The sequence below is a fragment of the Nyctereutes procyonoides genome, unplaced genomic scaffold (genome assembly GCF_905146905.1).
Source record: "Nyctereutes procyonoides isolate TBG_1078 unplaced genomic scaffold, NYPRO_anot_genome, whole genome shotgun sequence".
Taxonomy (NCBI): domain Eukaryota; kingdom Metazoa; phylum Chordata; class Mammalia; order Carnivora; family Canidae; genus Nyctereutes; species Nyctereutes procyonoides.
In genome coordinates, this window is record NW_026575047.1 from 7327057 (window position 1) to 7344731 (window position 17675).

Here is a 17675-nt window from a genome sequence, read left to right on the forward strand (position 1 = left end):
TGCACGTCTATAATTATTTCAAATAAAGAAAAGTTTTTTTTTTAAATGCTGAATGTATTTGTTCTACGGCAGGTGGCCTCTGACCCACTAGAATGTATGGCTAAACAGACCCTTCACATTTCCTCTAGATTCAGGGCTGTTTGGGGTGGTCCCAGGGAATACTCATCGCTGTTGTTTCCTCAGGGTTAAGTCACCTTGCCCCAAAGCAAGTCCTCTCAAAAACTAGCAGGGGTCAGGCACCTCCCGAGGAAGTGTCTTCTGTCACAGGCCCATGGCGGTTGGGCCACCGTCACTCTAGGTCAAGAGCCCACCAGCTCTGCCACTGCTCCAGAGGTCCTGGAGCTTCAAGATGTGTCAGAGTCATGGGAGTGTGTTTCAAATGCTGATCTCGGGGCCCTGCACTCCACAGCTCCTGACCCAGTAGGCTGTGGGGGGCCTGGGAATCTGCATTTACACCAAGAGCCCTGCATGACTCTGTGGCAGCTGGTCCTAGGGCTACACTGCAGGAAGCACTGTCAGATTCCAGGTGAGTGCCTGGGAGCATGCCCGGCGTAGCTCCCCATCGGGGGATGAGCAGAAGAGCTGGGGGACGCTCAGCATCCCTATAGGAAGGTGCTTCTCTTGCCAAGGGAGAGAACGTCCCCTAAGGGCACACAGCCAGAGAGCTCCAACCCCGGTGCTTAAGGGAAGGCACGGGAACCCCCTGCATGGGTCCTTCGGCAGCTGTAACCATGTGGCGTTTCGGATAAAATGCAGAGTTTGGACTCTATCATCGTCATGGCTGCTTTTTTACTGAGTGCTGATTATGCGTTAAGCAAATTACATCTCATTTCATTTTCCCAACTCTGCTCTGAGGGAACTGTTACCGATCATCCCCACTTTACAGACAAGGAAACTGAGGCTCCCAGAATTCCAAGATTACACAGGCAGAAAGGGGCAGAGCCAGGAGTTGAACCCATGCGCTCTGGGCTGGAAACTACCGTGGGATACCTCCTTCCCGCCCGACACGAAGGCTCCTCTGGTTCTCATCTCCCCTGGGATAAAACACTCCAGGTAAAAATATCAGATACTCATGAAGGGACAGAGGGAGGAAGATGTTCCCAGGGTCGGTCTCGGTGGCATTAACACTCCTTTGACAACTTCAGAGCCAAACCTCTCAAGGTCCCTCCATGACCTCTGTGACTCTCAAGTGCACTCTATTCTCTACTACTGTTTCTTCTCTCTTCACCTTTTTCCTTCCACCCTCTTTCTCCCCCGGAGTCCTAAAGCCGATCCGGTGTGCTCGTCATTTTCCTTGCCTCCCCCACCTGCTAGTGCGAGAACCTTCTCCTGCCAACCTCTCGTGATACAGGCTATCTGAAGAAATGAGCACGAGGCTCCTCGCAAGGCAAATGACCTACCATTTTCAAGAGGACACTGGGGAATCTTGTTTGCCCGAAGGTTCCAAATATAATCCATGTTCCACTCAAGGCACACTTGATGATCTTTGAAAGGGCGTTCGAAAGGCGGGACTGTCTTCAGCAGAGTATAATTTTTCGCTACAGCATGTAGCAAATTTTCCTCCCATTTAACATTCAAGTCTCCACCACTGTATTTGTGAGTAATCCAGGCGCGTAGTATCACCGCGGATACTGAAATGGAGTGTCTGATGAAATAATCATCTCTGTAAACCATGATGCTTGGAAATTTCACATGTACTATTTGTGTCCTGCTGGTGTGAAGATGCTTCTCATTCTTCCACCTCTTTTTGTACACAGGGATGCTACTTCTGAACTCGGATGAAACGACCGCTTCCAGATTGACAACACAAGGCTGAGAGCATAAATACTCAACCGAGACTTCAGAGACATTGCGGACATTCCCTTCAAAGACAGTGAAATAAATAAAGTCTTTGTAAGCCACGCTCTGCTCGGCTTTGGGGGTCACCGACGTAGTCAGGGAGGTCGGCCTGCCCAAAGATGGGACAACGTTCTGAAAAGGAAGAAAAAAGGAAAGAAAGTACAGGGAGTTTAAAAATCATCATATTAACAGATACGTGCATTTTTTTCCTGGAATAAAAAAATAGGCATCTACATAAAGCAATGAACGAGGGACACACAAGATGGCAAAACCACGACCGAACAATTACAGAAAAACCAACACACACACTAATGAAGATTAGGCCACATTAAACTCTCTCCCCAGACTCAGTAGCATCTGCTGATCAAAATGTGACTTTCAAAGCTACGTGGCAATCATTGCAGAGTTGGTTTCCAAATGGAGGAGATAGTTCGCAACAGATCCAGTATCGGTGACTCTGCCTTCACGTGAAAAAGAGATGAGCCAGCTTCAGACATTTCCAAACTATTGTCCTGACTTCAAATGGTGATCAGACGCAGCCAAATCAAAGGGTGGGAGACGAGTTCAAAGTGCACCCGAGAGGGAACATGACAGGGATGCCAACCTGGCCCTTCCTCTCCCGTAAGTTCTGAACCAGCACAAGCACGCATGACGGATGGCCCAGCAGGAGTTTCCACTGCTCCAAATCACACACAGGCAAGGCTTGGACCTCAGACTGTGTTGTCTGATTCTCTCACCATGGATGGTGTTACCTGTGCCAAGAAAGATTTTAGCTGTGTGTTTATTTATCTCATTCTTTAAGTATGAAGACCTCTAAAAACGGACATTCCTTCCAGAAGAAATTTGGACAGTTGGTCATGAGATCAAGGCAATGTTGTTTTGAGCATAAGGCACTGATGTATGGGCACTAAGAGCTCTTCTAAATAAAAGTTTGTGATTCGGGCATCCAAAACACAGTAGGAAAAAGGTGACTTTGGACCACTTCACTCCCATTAGTATGGCTATGATCCAAAACCAAAAAAAAAACAAAACAAAAAAAAAATATAAAGTGTTGGAGAGAACGTAGAGAAACTGGACTCCTGGTGCATGGCTGGTGGGAATGTAAAATCGTGCAGCCACTGAGTCAAACAGTACATCAGTTCCTCAAAAAATTAAACACAGGATTACCACATGATCCAGCAACTCCACTCCTGGCTGTATACCCAACGTAGCATAACACAGGGACTTGAAGAGATATGTTCATAGACATACCCTGATGCTCACAGCAGCCGTATTCACAACAGCCAAGAGGTAGACATGCACCTCAGTGAATAAACGGATAAACAAAATGTGATATATACACACAATGGAATCTCATTCAACCTTAAAAAGAGAAGTATGGCACATGCTACAGTATGGGTGAAATTTGAGGGCATTACGCTAAGTGAAATAAACCAGTCATAAGGAATAAATACCATACGATTCTACTTGTACGAAGTGCCTGGAGCAGTCAGATCCATAGAGACAGAAGGGCTGGTGGTTGCTAGCAATCAGGGGAGTGGGGAGAGATCATGGGCACTTATTGTTTAATGGGCACAGAGTGATAGTTTTACAAGAGGAGAAGAGTTCTGGAGATGGATGGTGGGGATGGTTGTGCAACAATGTGAATGTACTCGCTGCCCCTGAGCTGTATACCCTTAAGAGTGGTTAAATTGGTAAGTTTTATGCTGTGAATATTTTTACAAGTCTAAAGAAAAAGGTCACTGTGGCCTTTTCTAAAGAAGGAAGTGCTAAGAACCCCTTTCTTCCCAGAAGGGGCTGAGACACAAAGCTAGGTATCAGGGAATTGTGTTGACAAAGAGCAGTGACCCAAAGGCAGAATGTGCTCAAGGCTCCTGTCAACCTAGACACAAGTCCTAATGGAGTACAGTCCCAGGTGAGGGTAATTCTACCTGGGGGATCTAGAATTTATGGAAAGAGTGGGTTTTCATTGGGCTTTGAGGGGTGAAGAGAGGTTCTTTAGGTAGAGAGGCTCATGGAAGCCCCCACAAGCAATGTCAACAGCTTAAGCAAGAGCAGATATACTAGATAGAGGCAGATTGGTTTGACTGGAGAACAGAATGGGATTAAAGATGCAAAAGGACATGGGGTTATGAGGTCGGGGGGCGGGGTGGGGGAGGTGTGTGGAGGTTAGGTCCTGGCTCTGGAGGACACTGAATCCCAGCCCAGGGAATGTGGACTCTCATTCTACTGACACTGAAGAATCATTGAAAGTTTCTGGAAAAGGGAAGCGTGTTTCTATTTTAAAGCACTGACAGTCAATTAGAAACAAAGCTGACAACCAAGAAAAATGAGCAAATGACAGAGCTCATCAATAAGCAAATTCCCACTGATAATAAGAGAAAAGCAAATTGAAACCACGCTGAAGATACCAGTTTGAACTTAACTCGGTTCACAGAGATCCAAGAGTCCAGTAACACACTGTACCCGCCAAACTGGCCTCTTACTGCGTACTGCTGGTGAGAGTGATCTCTATGGACGGCGGTCGGGGAGTATCCAACAAATGTAGAAATGCACCCACCCTCTGGTCCAATAATTCCTCCTCTAGGATTTTATCCTACCCATATACTCAAATTTGTGTAAGATGAAGTATGTACAGGTTTTCACTGCAGGACTATTTGCAACAGCAAAAGATGGAAAACTAAATGTCCATCAAGACAGGGCTGGTTCAGTAAATGATAGTACATCCTCTCCTGGAGGGCTAGACAGCTATTAAAACAGGTAAGAGCCTCATGTACAGATAATGAAATGATCTCCAAAGTTTGAGGGTTTCGTTTCGTTTTGTTTTGTTTTAAACAAGTTTCAGAAGTGTCATTTGAGTTTTGTTGTTGTTGCTGTTGTTGTTAAGAAAAGGAAAAATAGGGACGCTTGGTGGCTCGGTGGCTGAGGGTCTGCCTTCAACTCAAGGGGTGACCCTGGGGTCCTGGTATCGAGTCCCACATCAGGCTTCCACAACGGGCGTGGAGTCTGCTTCTCCTTCTGCCCATGTCTCCACCTCTCATGAATAAATAATCTTTAATTTAAAAAAAGGAAAAACATATACACATTTGCTTGAATCCACTAGCTGTTCGCATGGAGAAGGACGAAGTGACCAGGAGACAGGATGAGGGAGAGACATGTGCTATCTATTTTTATTTATCTTTTGAATTTTGTACTACATGAATACTGGGGGGGAAAAGTCCGGGGGGGGGTGAAGAGAAAAGCAAGTGTCCTAAAGATGAAAATTAAAAAAAAAAAATGTAGCTTCTCCACGTAGCAGAGTGAGGAGGGCTGGCCATCCCTTTCGATTAGTCATGGGAAAAGTGTGGGAAGAAATATGTAAAGAGGTGGGTACAGTCCAAACTGTCTGCCCCCGCAGTGAGAGGCTTAATTGTTTTATGCTCTCATTTATATTTCCAAATTACAGGGGGGAAAACAAACATAAAAATAATCTCATAATTAGAAGTAGTGACTGTTAGAGCCCTTGGTGATGAGCCAGCCCCCCCACTCTTCCAACGAGGCAGTGATCGCTGAGTGGTCCCCCCACAGCACCCCGCTGGTGGCTTAGCAGAGGCAAGCCCAGGAGCCCGGCCCTCTCCCACGCTGTCCCCCCCATGCGCACGGCAGCAAGGCTGTAAGGAGTCGCTGGGCTCAGTTTGGCTTTCTTGGGGCTACGGGTACCCTCAACATTTGTGCACAAGGGGCGGTTTGTTCATTCAGACAGATGTGCCCAGATGTGGCCCCTTCTCAAGATGCGAATCCAGCGCAGAGGCCAGCCGAAGACAGGGAGGCTGGACGGCGTGGCAGCCGATGGTGGCGAGTGTCCCTCATTCCCAGTGCCCCGAAAGCCACCACCCTCACTCAATCCCACACGTGCCCAGTTAATAAGGCAACAGAGAGCAGAGGCCAGGACATACTGAATGTCACCATGTGTTGTTTTTCAGAAAATGACTTAAAACGTCTTCCTCGTTCCTTTTATGTCTACCTTAAAAACACACCCTAGCCCTCTTCTGCTGCTTATTTTATTTTATTTTATTTTATTTTATTTTATTTTATTCTTTTGAATCATGTTTTTATCGCTGACGCTGGCAACTCCAGGCTAATGCTTCTCTTAAACAGAATTCTGGGGGAAAGGCTGTGTGATTTCATGAGCTTCCACTGGAAAGTGCAGTTAGTGGTAACGTTCGTTGCTTTCCATCTTAGGGTGAAACGTGCACCGGCCCACTTTCCCACGTTAATAAGCGCAGCCTGCTGACACTGGCTTCAGCTTTGCCTGATGAACCATGACTTTCTGGACGTCGGGCTCATCACTGTGGAGATCAGTGGTGACAGAGGGGAACGAAAAAGGTATAGGACACCTGACGGTGTTCTCTCTCCAGAGCCTTCCCTCAAAATTCGGTTTTAAAGGAAATCTTTATCTGTGCATATGAAGATTATTTTATATTCACCTACTTCAAAACCTCAAATCCAGGAAAAGTAAATCCACGCTTTAGGAGCTTATGGGTTCTAGACGCATGCCAATACAGAAGAAATGCGACGGGTTCCAATCGAGACGTGCTGTAAGTGTACGATATACACTGGATTTCAATGTTTTAAAAAATGCAACCTATCTAATAGTTCTCATACCGACCACGTGTTGAAGTGGATCATACTGAGATGCAGTGAGTTAAACAAAATATGTTCCCCCAAATGAATTTCACCTGTTACTTTTTAAATGCAGCTATCGAAAAATTTGAAATTACACAGGTGGCTCGTACTCGTTTATACTTCTACTGGCTGGTGCTATTCTAGATTTGAAGTTAGCAGACTTTTCCTGTAAAAAAAAAAAGGGCCATATGGTAAGTATTTTAGGTTTTGCAGGCCACTTGGTGTCCATGAAAACTGCTTAGCTCTGCTGTGGTATCAAGAAAGCAGCCACAGACAACTGACTTATAAGCGAATGATCACGGCTGTGGTCCCGTTCAACTCTGTTTACACAAACAGGCAGCTGGCTGCGCCCGTCGACCACAGCTTGCCGACTATGGTTCTAGATTATCGAGCTTTTATTCTAGATTTAGAGTTTCGGAAACCACAAAATGACAGAAAATGTGCTTTTTAAAGGAATGATCATACGGGAGAAATGAGATGAATAACCCAATTAGGCATAACTTCGTAGATGTGTGGTTGATGGCGCTTGATGGGTTATTTTGCAAAGGTTCCCCAGTGGTGGCAGCGTTGGCATCTTGCTATTGTTTCCTTTGGTAAAGATCTAAGTGGGATGAGAAGTTCGAGCTAGGCTGGGTGCAGAAAAATGTCATGGGCTGAGCCAGATGACTTGAGAAGTGGGAGAAGCAGGAGTACAAGAGAAGAACAATTTCAGGGATGGACAAGGCTTTCGTAATATGGTGGGGGAGGCGGTGCTGGCCCCGAAGGGGACCTCAAAGCCACCATCTGAGGCTCTAGGGGCAGGGTCCAAATCCCTCAAGAAGGCATGACGGCCTTCAGTCTTTGGGGCACGTATGCAAAGTAGGAAGCTGGTGTCTCGTGGATTGAAGCAGACCCAGTGGGCAGCTGCCACGCCACGAGCTGTGCCTATCTCTGTTATGTACACAACCAACACCAATTAGCAACACATCACACTCTAAATATTGATTAAGCTGAAGCTGATTTCCTGGCTTAAGTCATGTGTGTGGTTATCTGTTTCCTGCCAGGAAAATAAAGCAATTAAGTTGAAGAGTTTCAGCTACAGCCATGACACGTGTCCAACCTTCATAGGTATTTTCACATGCCAGCTTGCATTAACGGAAGTAAAAAAGCACCCAGTCACTCCTTTGTTTAGAAATTATGAGGTCAGAGTCCGTGTCTTCTTCATTGTTATGTTCCTGGCTTCTAAAACAGAGCTTGGCACACAGTAGGATTTTGGGTGTTTCCCACCGAAGTGAAATACTGGGCGGGAGCATTTCAGCCAGGAGCCTCTGTGGTCCTCCTCGGCTCACTGCTCCAGGGAGCACCTGGGCATAAACCGGAGGACTTGATCCAGAGTCCCTGCCACCCTCTCCTGATGTTCACAAGCTCTTCTGTGACAGGGGCCCTCTCCACTTCTCTATTTCCATCCAGCCTCATTAATCTCCTTGGAAAGAACCCTTATCCTTTGGCACCGCCCCCCCCGGGGGGGGCTCCTGGGCATCACAGCTGATGTGAGGTCAGGGAAGGTGGCCCTCTGGCACCACCCATTTAGGGTGGGCTTCTCTTACCTATGGAGTCCTTCCAGACCTTTCAGACAACCACCCTACCTTCTAGAACTTTTCCATCTCTCCACACCAAAAAATATGAGTTAAATTTTTAAAATTTCCTATCCCTCTACCCCCTGTTGGACTCTTGTTCATCTGGCGAGTTCATCCGTGTTAATGTGATAATGAAAAAGGACTGCAGTAGTATCACAGATCTGCATTTCTCTGCCAGGCTGGGGGAGATAATGCCTTAAAAGCAAAGCCCAAATGCACTGCAGCTATAAAGAGAAATTTAGGGGGGTGAGGGGGGCATTTCTGTGCCCCTCAAATTAGCAATTTAGGCAGCCACATAGATGTTCCACCTCGGAAGCTACTGAACTGTTTTGCACACAATGGAGCTGGGCCCTGAAAGATGCCCGAGCCCTCGAACATCTGTTTACACCAGAAGTAAGCCTTAATCAAAGTCAAATTTGACAATGTCACACACACTCTGGAAACACAGATTCCCTCGTGTTTGTCAAATTGTGTAAGATGTTATGTACTGTGTATGTACTGTAAATTCTTTTTAAAGAAAGAAATGGGTCATTAATGTTGTGTTCATGATAAAAGACCCCAAATTAAAGATCAAAATGCACTCAATTCAGAGGGGGAGTCAAGAAACAGATGAATTTATGTATCTTCTGGATAGAAAAAAAAAATCTATCAATTCTCCCTAAGCTTCTTTTAGGATGACTGCATCTGATGCCTTTCAACAAAATCAATAAGAAGAAATTCTATTCAAATAACCCTCCCTGTTCCAAAAAGCTGAGAAAACTTGGCTCTTTTCTCTGCATGGTCCACTTGTTATTTAAGGAAAGGACAGAGAGATTAGAACATCTGAGATCATTCACGGGGAGGGTTATTTACACCAACAAATGTATGTGGGTTCATGTAATATGCAAACAATTATCGAGTGTCTGTTCTTCTCATTCCTGCCCATCCCACCCCATCAGTCACCTAAGGAAACCTTGCTCATGAGTGCTTTCTCATCACGCTGGCTGGATCAAACTTTCCATACATCAGAATGTAATTGTATTGGCTTAAAAGGCCTACTTCTCCAATTTCTGCTGACTAGAAATAAGTAAAAGTCCTGTTTATGTCAACAAAGTATGCAATTAAACAGAATGGGCAGTGATGTGGGTATGGAATCCGAAATCGAGATGTGCCTTGGGAACTACATCCCAGGTGACCCATATGCCTTCCTAAACCTGAGAGCTGGCTAGAGAAACACCACCACCACCACCACAGGCAGTACTCCTAGTTGCACTGGCTCCCCTCCTCTCTTTGATACTGCTTTGATTTGATTTAACTTAAATCATGAGGGTAACCAAGGGTTGGTTTGGTTTCATTTCACTGAGTACCCAACTCTGTGCTGGGCGTTGGGACCGATGCGTAAGTCCACTTCTCACTCACTTCGAAACTCATCCTCTCAAAGAGAACCTCACAGGACTTCTCCCTTCGAATGGAATCTTCACACCAGCTTGGGAGGGACACAGCATTCCACTATTACGGCTGAGAAAATGGAATGGATTCAGAGACGGGAAGTCACTTGCCCAAGGTCAAGCAACTACTCAAAGACAGAACCAAAATTCAAATTCCTATCTGACTCCAAAGTCAGTGACGGGGCCTCTCTGGCCTTCCAGAAACGCCCAAAATGAGGCCCTCGACTCACCAACTTACTTCTACACCTGTCCCACTTTCTGGCCATGGGTTGGGGGGGGGTGCCTGTTGAGACTTTGCTCACTGTCATCCTGAAGGGAGGTAGGGGAGTGGGGGCTAAGATCCCAGCAGGTGGCCACACCTTGCACCTGGGGAAGGTAGGTATTATCTTATCCACAAACCTACACGCCGCACCAAGCCAACTCTCCAACTCAGCCAAGCCCTTCTTTGGATGAGGATGGCAGACAAACCAGGGCAACCCAAGCCGATGTCCCAGCAATCCCTCCCATGCTGCACAGCCCTCTTGCTCCTCGGGTCCTTTCTCAGGGGAATAGGATGAGCCAATAAACAGGGCAACTGAATTCGCTGGAGGCTATTTATGGCCCACTCAGGTCCATCCGTCTCCTCTGTGAGCTGCCTGGGTTCTTTATGCCTTGTCTATGTTTCCTCCAGCTGCTTCCTTCAGCCGATTCACGACTCCCACACTTTTGCCCACAGGACTCGAAGGTACAGAGAGCAAAAGGCAAACGCCATGGCTTGGGAGATTTTAGGTGCTCTGGTCAGGGTGAACGTGGACTCTGTTGGCCGGCGGGAAGTTTGAAGCTCATCTCTATATTTCAAACATCCGTTTTCACTCTCGAGTCAAGATAAATGAGAGCCTCTCCGTCTCCACCCTGTTCCGATCTTCCTAGGCCCTGTGTCACGCACGGACTGAGGAGTCTGTGAATACCACTCAAGGGATAACCGACGGTCTGCGGCCACTGATGGAGAGCTCTGGCACAGCCACCGTCCGCGGACGAACCCCCATACATCTGTGCCACCAATGCCCTCTTACTTCATTGTCCTCTGGTCGTCTAACAAGTGCAAATGTCCACCCTGAATATTTCGGCTCTACAGCTGACATCAACACTGGCCATTGTGAGATCTGTTTTTCTCATTTAAGAAAAAATTATACATTCGAGACCAGCATTCGGAATGGACAGAAATGCCTTCTCCAAGTGCCACCGTCACAGATGGGGCCGGGCAGCCTCAGCTGATCTGGCCAAATCTGGAGGAAGGTACGAGTTAATGATGTAAGAGAATGACAAGGGCGGGGGGTGGGGGGTTCTGTTGGCAAGTCCTGCGCGGACCACACCACTCAGCACCAGTGATCTCAGTGGAAGCGATTCCATTACCTTTTACTTTCCAAGCCCTCACCCTCTCGGAGGAGGCTCTCTGCCACCTTGACCTTTGGTGACCTTAGAATTTTCTGGCAGCTGCTGGAACCAGGGATCATCTTTTCAGAAATCTGCTTGGCATCGTTCCGTGACTTATCTTTCAGGCCTCGTCACAATTATTCATGCTTTGGCAGTATCCTAGCTACAGTCACAGTACTGTTCTTGGGCTGCCACTGAAGGTTATTCTGTCCCAGCCAATGGGGACGAAAGGCGCCCGTTGCCTCAGGACCCTGGCTCCGGGAAGCGTGCTCCCCGTGAGGGCAGGGGCTTAAAGACATCTGTTCAGAAAACCAGTCTCCACCTCCAGTCCTCGAGAACAAGCAAAGAGGTAGGGATAACACAAAGTGGGAATCGGCCCCCGAACCAGAGACAACTTGACTTTGGAACGCATTCCAAGGCACACTCGCTCGACACCTGGACGCACGTTCACACAAACACAAGTGCCAACCAAAACCCCAACCCTCAGCTGCCTCTGGACTAGACAAAGACCGTACCTTTTACCTTGCCATCACAGATGGCAAATATTTCCTGGTTTCACCTATTCTTCTCTTTAACGTCCTACTTCCATTCTGGGGCCTCTTGCTTCTGCTTTGTGTATTTTAGGCTCCTTTAGACATGACCTCACATCCTGGCCAGTGGCACAGTGGCCGCTCATTGTTAGAGCTTTGCTAATGGCCCATGCATCTATGTATGAGAGGAACGAGCTCAGAGCAGCAAAAAGCAGAAAGCAGTAAGTTAGCCTGCCTAGGAACTGGGGCTCCGGAAGTGGACAGACTTGGGTTTCAATCTTGGACTACCTGTGTGGCCCAAGGCAACCTACCTAACCTGAGTCTCAGCTATCTCAACTGAATGGGGAGCATAACAGCTCCTACCACACGAGGTTGTCGTTAGAATACTGGATAATGCAGGGGCGTCTGGCTGGCTCTGCTGATTAAGCATCAGATTCTTGATTTCGGTTCAGATCACGACCTCGGGGTCCTAGGACCCAGCCCCACGTTCAGTGAGGAGTCTGCTTGAGGATTCTCTCCCTCTCCCTCTGCCCCTCCTCCTGCTCACGTGTGCTCTCTCTCTCAAATAAATAAATAAATCTTAAAAAAAAAAAAGCCCTGGAAAATGCATATAAATGACTTAGGATAATGCAAACTATTCTTATTATTTATGATTCCAAATTATGGGATAGCTTTCTTCCTCTAGTGTCTACGTGTTCCTGAGATCCTGCCCAAGCTACTCTGCTCCGCCTCTACCCTCCACCTGCCGGCCTCGCCTCCCTGGCCAATCACTTCCTCTAGGAAATATTCCTTGACAAGGAAAATGGACACGGTTACGCAACCCCCCCCCTTTTGTTTTCTGTATCTTGTGTTGCCTGCAGACGTTCCCCTGCCTTGCACAGCGAATTTCTCCAAGGTCAGAAAGCCTTCCTTACCTCTCACCACTGGCTTAGGTACCACACACCTCTAGAGCAAAATCCTAAGGAAATGGATAGATAGACCTTTAGAACAAAAGGTGGAGCCCATCTTCCAAATCACACCTCTGCTTTCCTGGGTTTGACAAAAGCTTAACATTTAGCTGCAAAGTGGTTTGCTTGTTTATCAAAGTCCTTCCTGCGCAGTGGCATATCTGCAGCCCATCTGAAGGAAACACAGTCAAGAAGCACTGCCGTTTCCCTCTTCCGGATGGTTCCAAAATCCAACCCTTCCCTGTCTGCCAAGACACTCGGCCGCGCTCAGATTAGTTCGACTTTGCAGTATTTTCTATAATCTCTGTCTTCGGAGCCCTCACCTCACCACCTCACTATCTTGCTCTACTCCACGCAGAGCATCTCTGTCCCCTCCTGTGATCTGTTCTCTTAAACCCCCCTTGGTCTAAACAGAACTTTTATACTTTCTCCACCACCTGCCTCTGTTCCTGCAGACCACGAGGCCTTTGGGCTTTGCTCCTGTCACTCTGATTCCTCGGAACTGTCAAGAAGTGGTCTCTCCTTGCCAGGTCTTGGGATTTCCACATGGAACTTTCCAGACCACCTGTACATTAATGTTTCACACACTGCTCTAGTACATCATTTCTGCCTCTGTGGGTAACCAGGGCCTTGTGGATGTGGATCATCTGTTTAAACTGAAACCCTGTCATCATCTGTTTTGGCAGTTATATTTACGAGCCTGTGTGCTGTAGCCCTGTGGCATAAATATTAAATAATACCACCTCTGGGGTGAAAAAAAAAAACCCAAACCATGCATGTTAACCGACAACTTCTTAGGAAAATATCGAATAAATCTGGCCACGAAATCTGGTACTGGTTGACTTTAAAATAGGAGGAAGAGCCTGGATAGCTCAACAGGTAGACGCTAAAGCAGAATTACAATTAGCATTTTTACACCCTCCTGCTTCAAGAAACGCAACAGACGAGAAGTAAAGAGTGTTAAAAGAAACTTGGGCTGGATGGCAATGTCTTTGGAATCAAATTTCCAATGCCCGACAACGTCTCCTAAGCAGTTTTTAGCTTCTACGAGGAAAGACTCCAAATAATGGCGGTACCACGTAAATGAGAACAATCCTGGACAATGACACTGCTCAATTTTAAGCATTCTGTGAACTTCCTATTACATCAGTTTCATGATTCAGCATTTTCGATTTCACCTATTTACAGTAATATATGGCGAGATGACCCAGGGCTTCTGCAGGATCCTGGAGCCTAAGGTAGGCTGGGCAGGAAGGGTGTCGCCTTCCGTAGGTTTACCATTGTCTGGGAGAATTCCGAGCAGAAGCTAGCAAGCCTTCACAGGAACCGAGGGCTAATTCCCCCACCTGGTCCCGAGGGTGAACATTACTCGGGTATTTTTAAATGGGCTGGTTTGGGAAAAATAGGTTAGTGCCATTCAGCTGGTGACTGAAAGAGGAGCCAGGAGGAGCGCAAACGGTCCGCGGGCGCGCAGCAGCCGAGCGTCTGTTCTCCGAAGCGGCAACGTTGCAAAGCTCGAGACGCAGCTAAAGTCACCGCTCGGGCGGGCGGCAAGCGTGTTACAAGAACTCGGATTCTTCCTGGCATCCGCAACTTGGCTGGAGTGACCGCGGAGGAGTTGGCGAGCGCTGCAAGCGCGGGGTTGGTCGCAGGCGCGGTGGCAGAAAGCGGTCCGGGCCAGGAGGACCCGGCGGGGACTAGGGGAGGGGAGGGGAGGGGAGGGGAGGGGAGGGGAGGGGAGGGGCGGGGCGGTGTTCGCCGGGGGAGGGGGGGGAGAGAGGAATAGAGAGGAGAGGGGGAGAGGGGGAGAGGGAGGGGGAGAGGGAGGGGGGAGAGGAGAGGAGAAGAGGGGGGAAGGGGGAGAGAGGGGGAGAGGGGGGAGGGGGAGGGGGAGAGGGAGAGGGAGGGGAGAGGGAGGGGGAGAGGGGGGAAAGGGGGAGAGGGGAGGGGGGATGGGGAGGGGGAGAGGGAAGGAGAGAGGGAGGGAGGGAGAGAGGAAGAGGAGAGGGCGAGAGGGAGAGGTAGAGGGGGAGAGAGGGAGAGGGGGAGAGAGGGAGAGGGATAGAGAGGGGAAGAGGGAGAGAAGGAGAGTGAGGGAGAGGGGAATAGAGAGAGAGGGAGGGAGAGAGGGAGTGGGAGAGAGGGGGAGGGAGGGGGAGAGGGGGAGAGAGAGGAGGAGAGGGAGAGAGGGAGGGACAGGGGGAAAGGGAGAGAAAGAGAGAGGGAGAAGGAGAGGGAGAGAAGGAGGGAGGGAGAGGGAGAGGCGAAGTTGGGCACGGGAGGCGAGGAGCTGCGAGACTGCGAGGGGAGCCCCGGCCGGGTAGGGGGGCCGGAGGGAGAGCCGCGCGCAGGGTGGAGGGGCGCGGGGGCGGGAGGGGTCCCGGGGGCCGCGCGTCCCGCAGGGAGAGCGAGCGCCGCGGTCCGCGCCCCGGCTCCGCGCCCCGGGCCCGGGCCCATCCCAGGTGCCGGCGCGCCCGGGGCGCAGCGGCCGGGAAGCGAGCAAACTAGCAGCGCCCTGCCGCCCCCCGCCCGCGTCCCCGGGGCCCGCGCGGAGGGGAGGACCCGGGCAGGGTCCGGCGCTCACCAGGTAGCAGAGCAGGAGCAGCGCGCAGGCAGGGCGGCCGCCGAGGCCCGGGGGGGCGCCGCCGCGCGGGGGGGCCATGGCTGCGGCCCGGGGGCCGACCGCGGGCGGCGGGGGGGGTCGCTGCTGCCGCCGCGGCCACCCGAGCCCCGCGCCGCGCCGCTGCATGGCGAGGCCGCCCGGATCCGGGCCGGAGCAGGTCACCTGGTGCAGGGACCGGCCCCCGCCCGAGGCGCCACCTTCCCGCCCGCCCCCGGCCGGGCCGGCCGCCGCGCGCGGGGCCACCTGCCGCCGCCGCCGCCGCCGCCGCCGGACCCGCCGCCGCCGCCGCCGCCGCCGCTCCCGCCGTCGCCGCCCCCGCAGCCCCAGCCGAGCGCCGGCTCCTCCCCGCCTGCCGGTGCCCGTCCCCTCCCTCCGCGCTGCCTCCCTGCCCAGCCCGCCTCCCCGCGGCGCCCCCGACCCGGCCGCCCGCGCCCCCGCAGGTGGGGCCCGCCCCGGGGCCCGCCCCCCGGCGCTCCCCCCGCCTCCCGCTCGCACCTGTCTCTCCCTCGCCCCCTCTTCCCTCCACTCTGCGCCTTTCCTCCCGGTCCTCGCCCTCCCGCCCTCCGCTTCCTCCGCTTCTGGTTCTCGCGCGCCCTCCCCCCCCCCGCCCTCTCCCCCTGCGGACCCTGCGGGCGCAACGGGTCTCGTTTCGTCGGCTCTTCGGCGAGGGCGCCATTCCCGCCGGGCGCGGGGCGAGCGGGGGCCCGCAGGGGGAGAGGGGGCGCCAGGCTCGGCCCGGCGCGGGGTGCCCCCCGGGCGCGCTCTGAGCCCCGCCAGCCTCCACCTGGCCACCTGCAGGGCCGGGCCGCCTCCCCGCCGGGCGCAGTCCGCACCCAGGTTGCGCCCCGCCCTGCCGCCCGGGACGCGGCACGTTCTGGATGTTTCCCGAGGGTTTTGTGCGGTGCCGCCGCCGCCGCCGCCGCCGCCGCCGCCGCCGCGCTCTTTGTTTTAATTGTCCAGGGCCCCGGCGCCCGAAGCGGGTCTGCGCGGGGTTTGCAGCCCCGCGCCCCGGCCGCTACTCTGGACCGACGGGAAAATGAATTAATTAGGTCAATGCGACCGTGCCGGAGCCCTAAACGGAAGGGCGAGGCCGGCGAAGTGCACCGGCACTTTTTAAAATCGATCCTGGCGCGCCCTCGGCCTCGGGACCCAGGCTGGGACCTGCGGCGCGCGGCTGGACCCGGCCGCCGCCTCGGAGCCGGCGCCCCGGGAGGCGCAGGGCTGGGGCCCGCAGCCGCGGCTGCTGGGAAACGGTCGACCCACCTTCAAAGTTCCCCGAAGCTTCCCTTTGGCGCCGCTGGATTTGTGCGTGGTGCGACTAAGGACAGTTGGGAGCCAGGGATGGGATGGGGGTCCGGGGGCATCCGGCCCCCGCCCGCCCTGCGGGGATGCCACCGCGGTGGGTCAGGTCCAGCCAGGGCCAGGCGGCAGGAGAGGCTGGCAGTGAAGATGGGGTGCCCGGGGCTCGCGCCCCCATATGCCCTCAGCCCTCTCAGTACAGGCCCGGCCGCGCTCAGCAACTCCGCTGAGTCATCCCTTTCTCCTTATTTAGGTCACCTGAGGGCTGTGGCCGTGGGTCAGGCTCTCGGCTCCCAGGCACTCACCCCCAGGTAAGGGCTTACATCGGTGGTTTTCAAAGTTCAGCCCGCACCCCAACCGCCGGGAGGCCCGGGAAGCCACGCACGCTGGACAACCCCACGAGAGCTTCAGGTGCAGCCGGCCCGGGGAGGCTTGAAAAGCCGCCTTTCCAGCGAGCTGCCAGGGGACCGCCGGTCCACAGACCTCATTTCCAGAAGCACTGGCATATAGCAAGGGTCATTCTGCTGCCACCTCATCCAGCAGCCACCACGTGACAGCATCTGAGGGTTTCTTTGTTTGACAGATGTCTCCAACACCTGTCCCGCTTCCATAGACCCAAAGCATTGAAAATCCTCCTGTGCCATGTGCAAAATCACTTATTCTATTGAGTGTCCGAGGGGATGAAAGATTTGGTGGCTTTGTCCCAGATTGTGTCCATATAGATATATATTTATATATTTGGTCAGATCAAAGGCTAGACTATGCTTTTCAACATATGTGGAAGGAAAATTGCCGGCCAGTTCCAGAAGATGGGGTTTCACGGTATTTCTGGAACTTCCACCTGTCTTCCTGGGGTTCTCTGGCGTTCTCTCCTTCATTGCACACAGACTCGCTTGGTCTTCAGGGAACTAAATGGTTTCCTCGGGTTGTTTGTAATCAGGATTCGTGGCATTGGAGGTTGAGAAGCCCGTGGGTTTGAATTTCCCCAAGTGTAGTCACTATGGAGGCACCCCAGAGGGCACTGGGCTATTTTTGCCCTGGTATACCAAACCTCTTGATACACTCGCTGGGCTTCTAGTGTGTTCCTTCTGTGTGCATCAGGCATCACCCAAGGCCCCAGAATCCAGAGGTGAGCAAACGTTCCTTCCCCAAGAGGAGCAGCAGGCATTGCAGAAAACTAACCAGACCTCAGCGTGGTCCTCAAAAAGGGATGTTCAGGTCGCTCTGTGGCCTAGGACGCTCTGTGGCCCAGGGTAGGGGGTGGCGGGACGGACTGATGACTTTTGTGCTGGAGGGGGGCAGAAACAGAGGGCGGT

The 17675-nt window shown here is 51.8% G+C and overlaps 1 protein-coding gene across 2 annotated transcripts in view; it reads right to left on the minus strand.

The window, feature by feature from the left end:
• The window catches only part of SEL1L3 (SEL1L family member 3), a 99979-nt gene extending 84793 nt beyond the window's left edge, over positions 1 to 15186 (minus strand). Inside the window, exons 1-2 of one of the 2 annotated variants that reach the window (XM_055326831.1) lie at positions 15022 to 15186; positions 1401 to 1971 (exon numbers count right to left, since the gene is read on the minus strand). In XM_055326831.1, the coding sequence (XP_055182806.1) occupies positions 1401 to 1971; positions 15022 to 15186 (736 nt within the window). Of the gene's footprint in view, positions 1 to 1400; positions 1972 to 15021 lie in introns of those variants that run through there. The other variant, XM_055326832.1, reaches the window with a different exon arrangement.
• Between the last annotated feature and the right edge of the window lie 2489 nt (positions 15187 to 17675).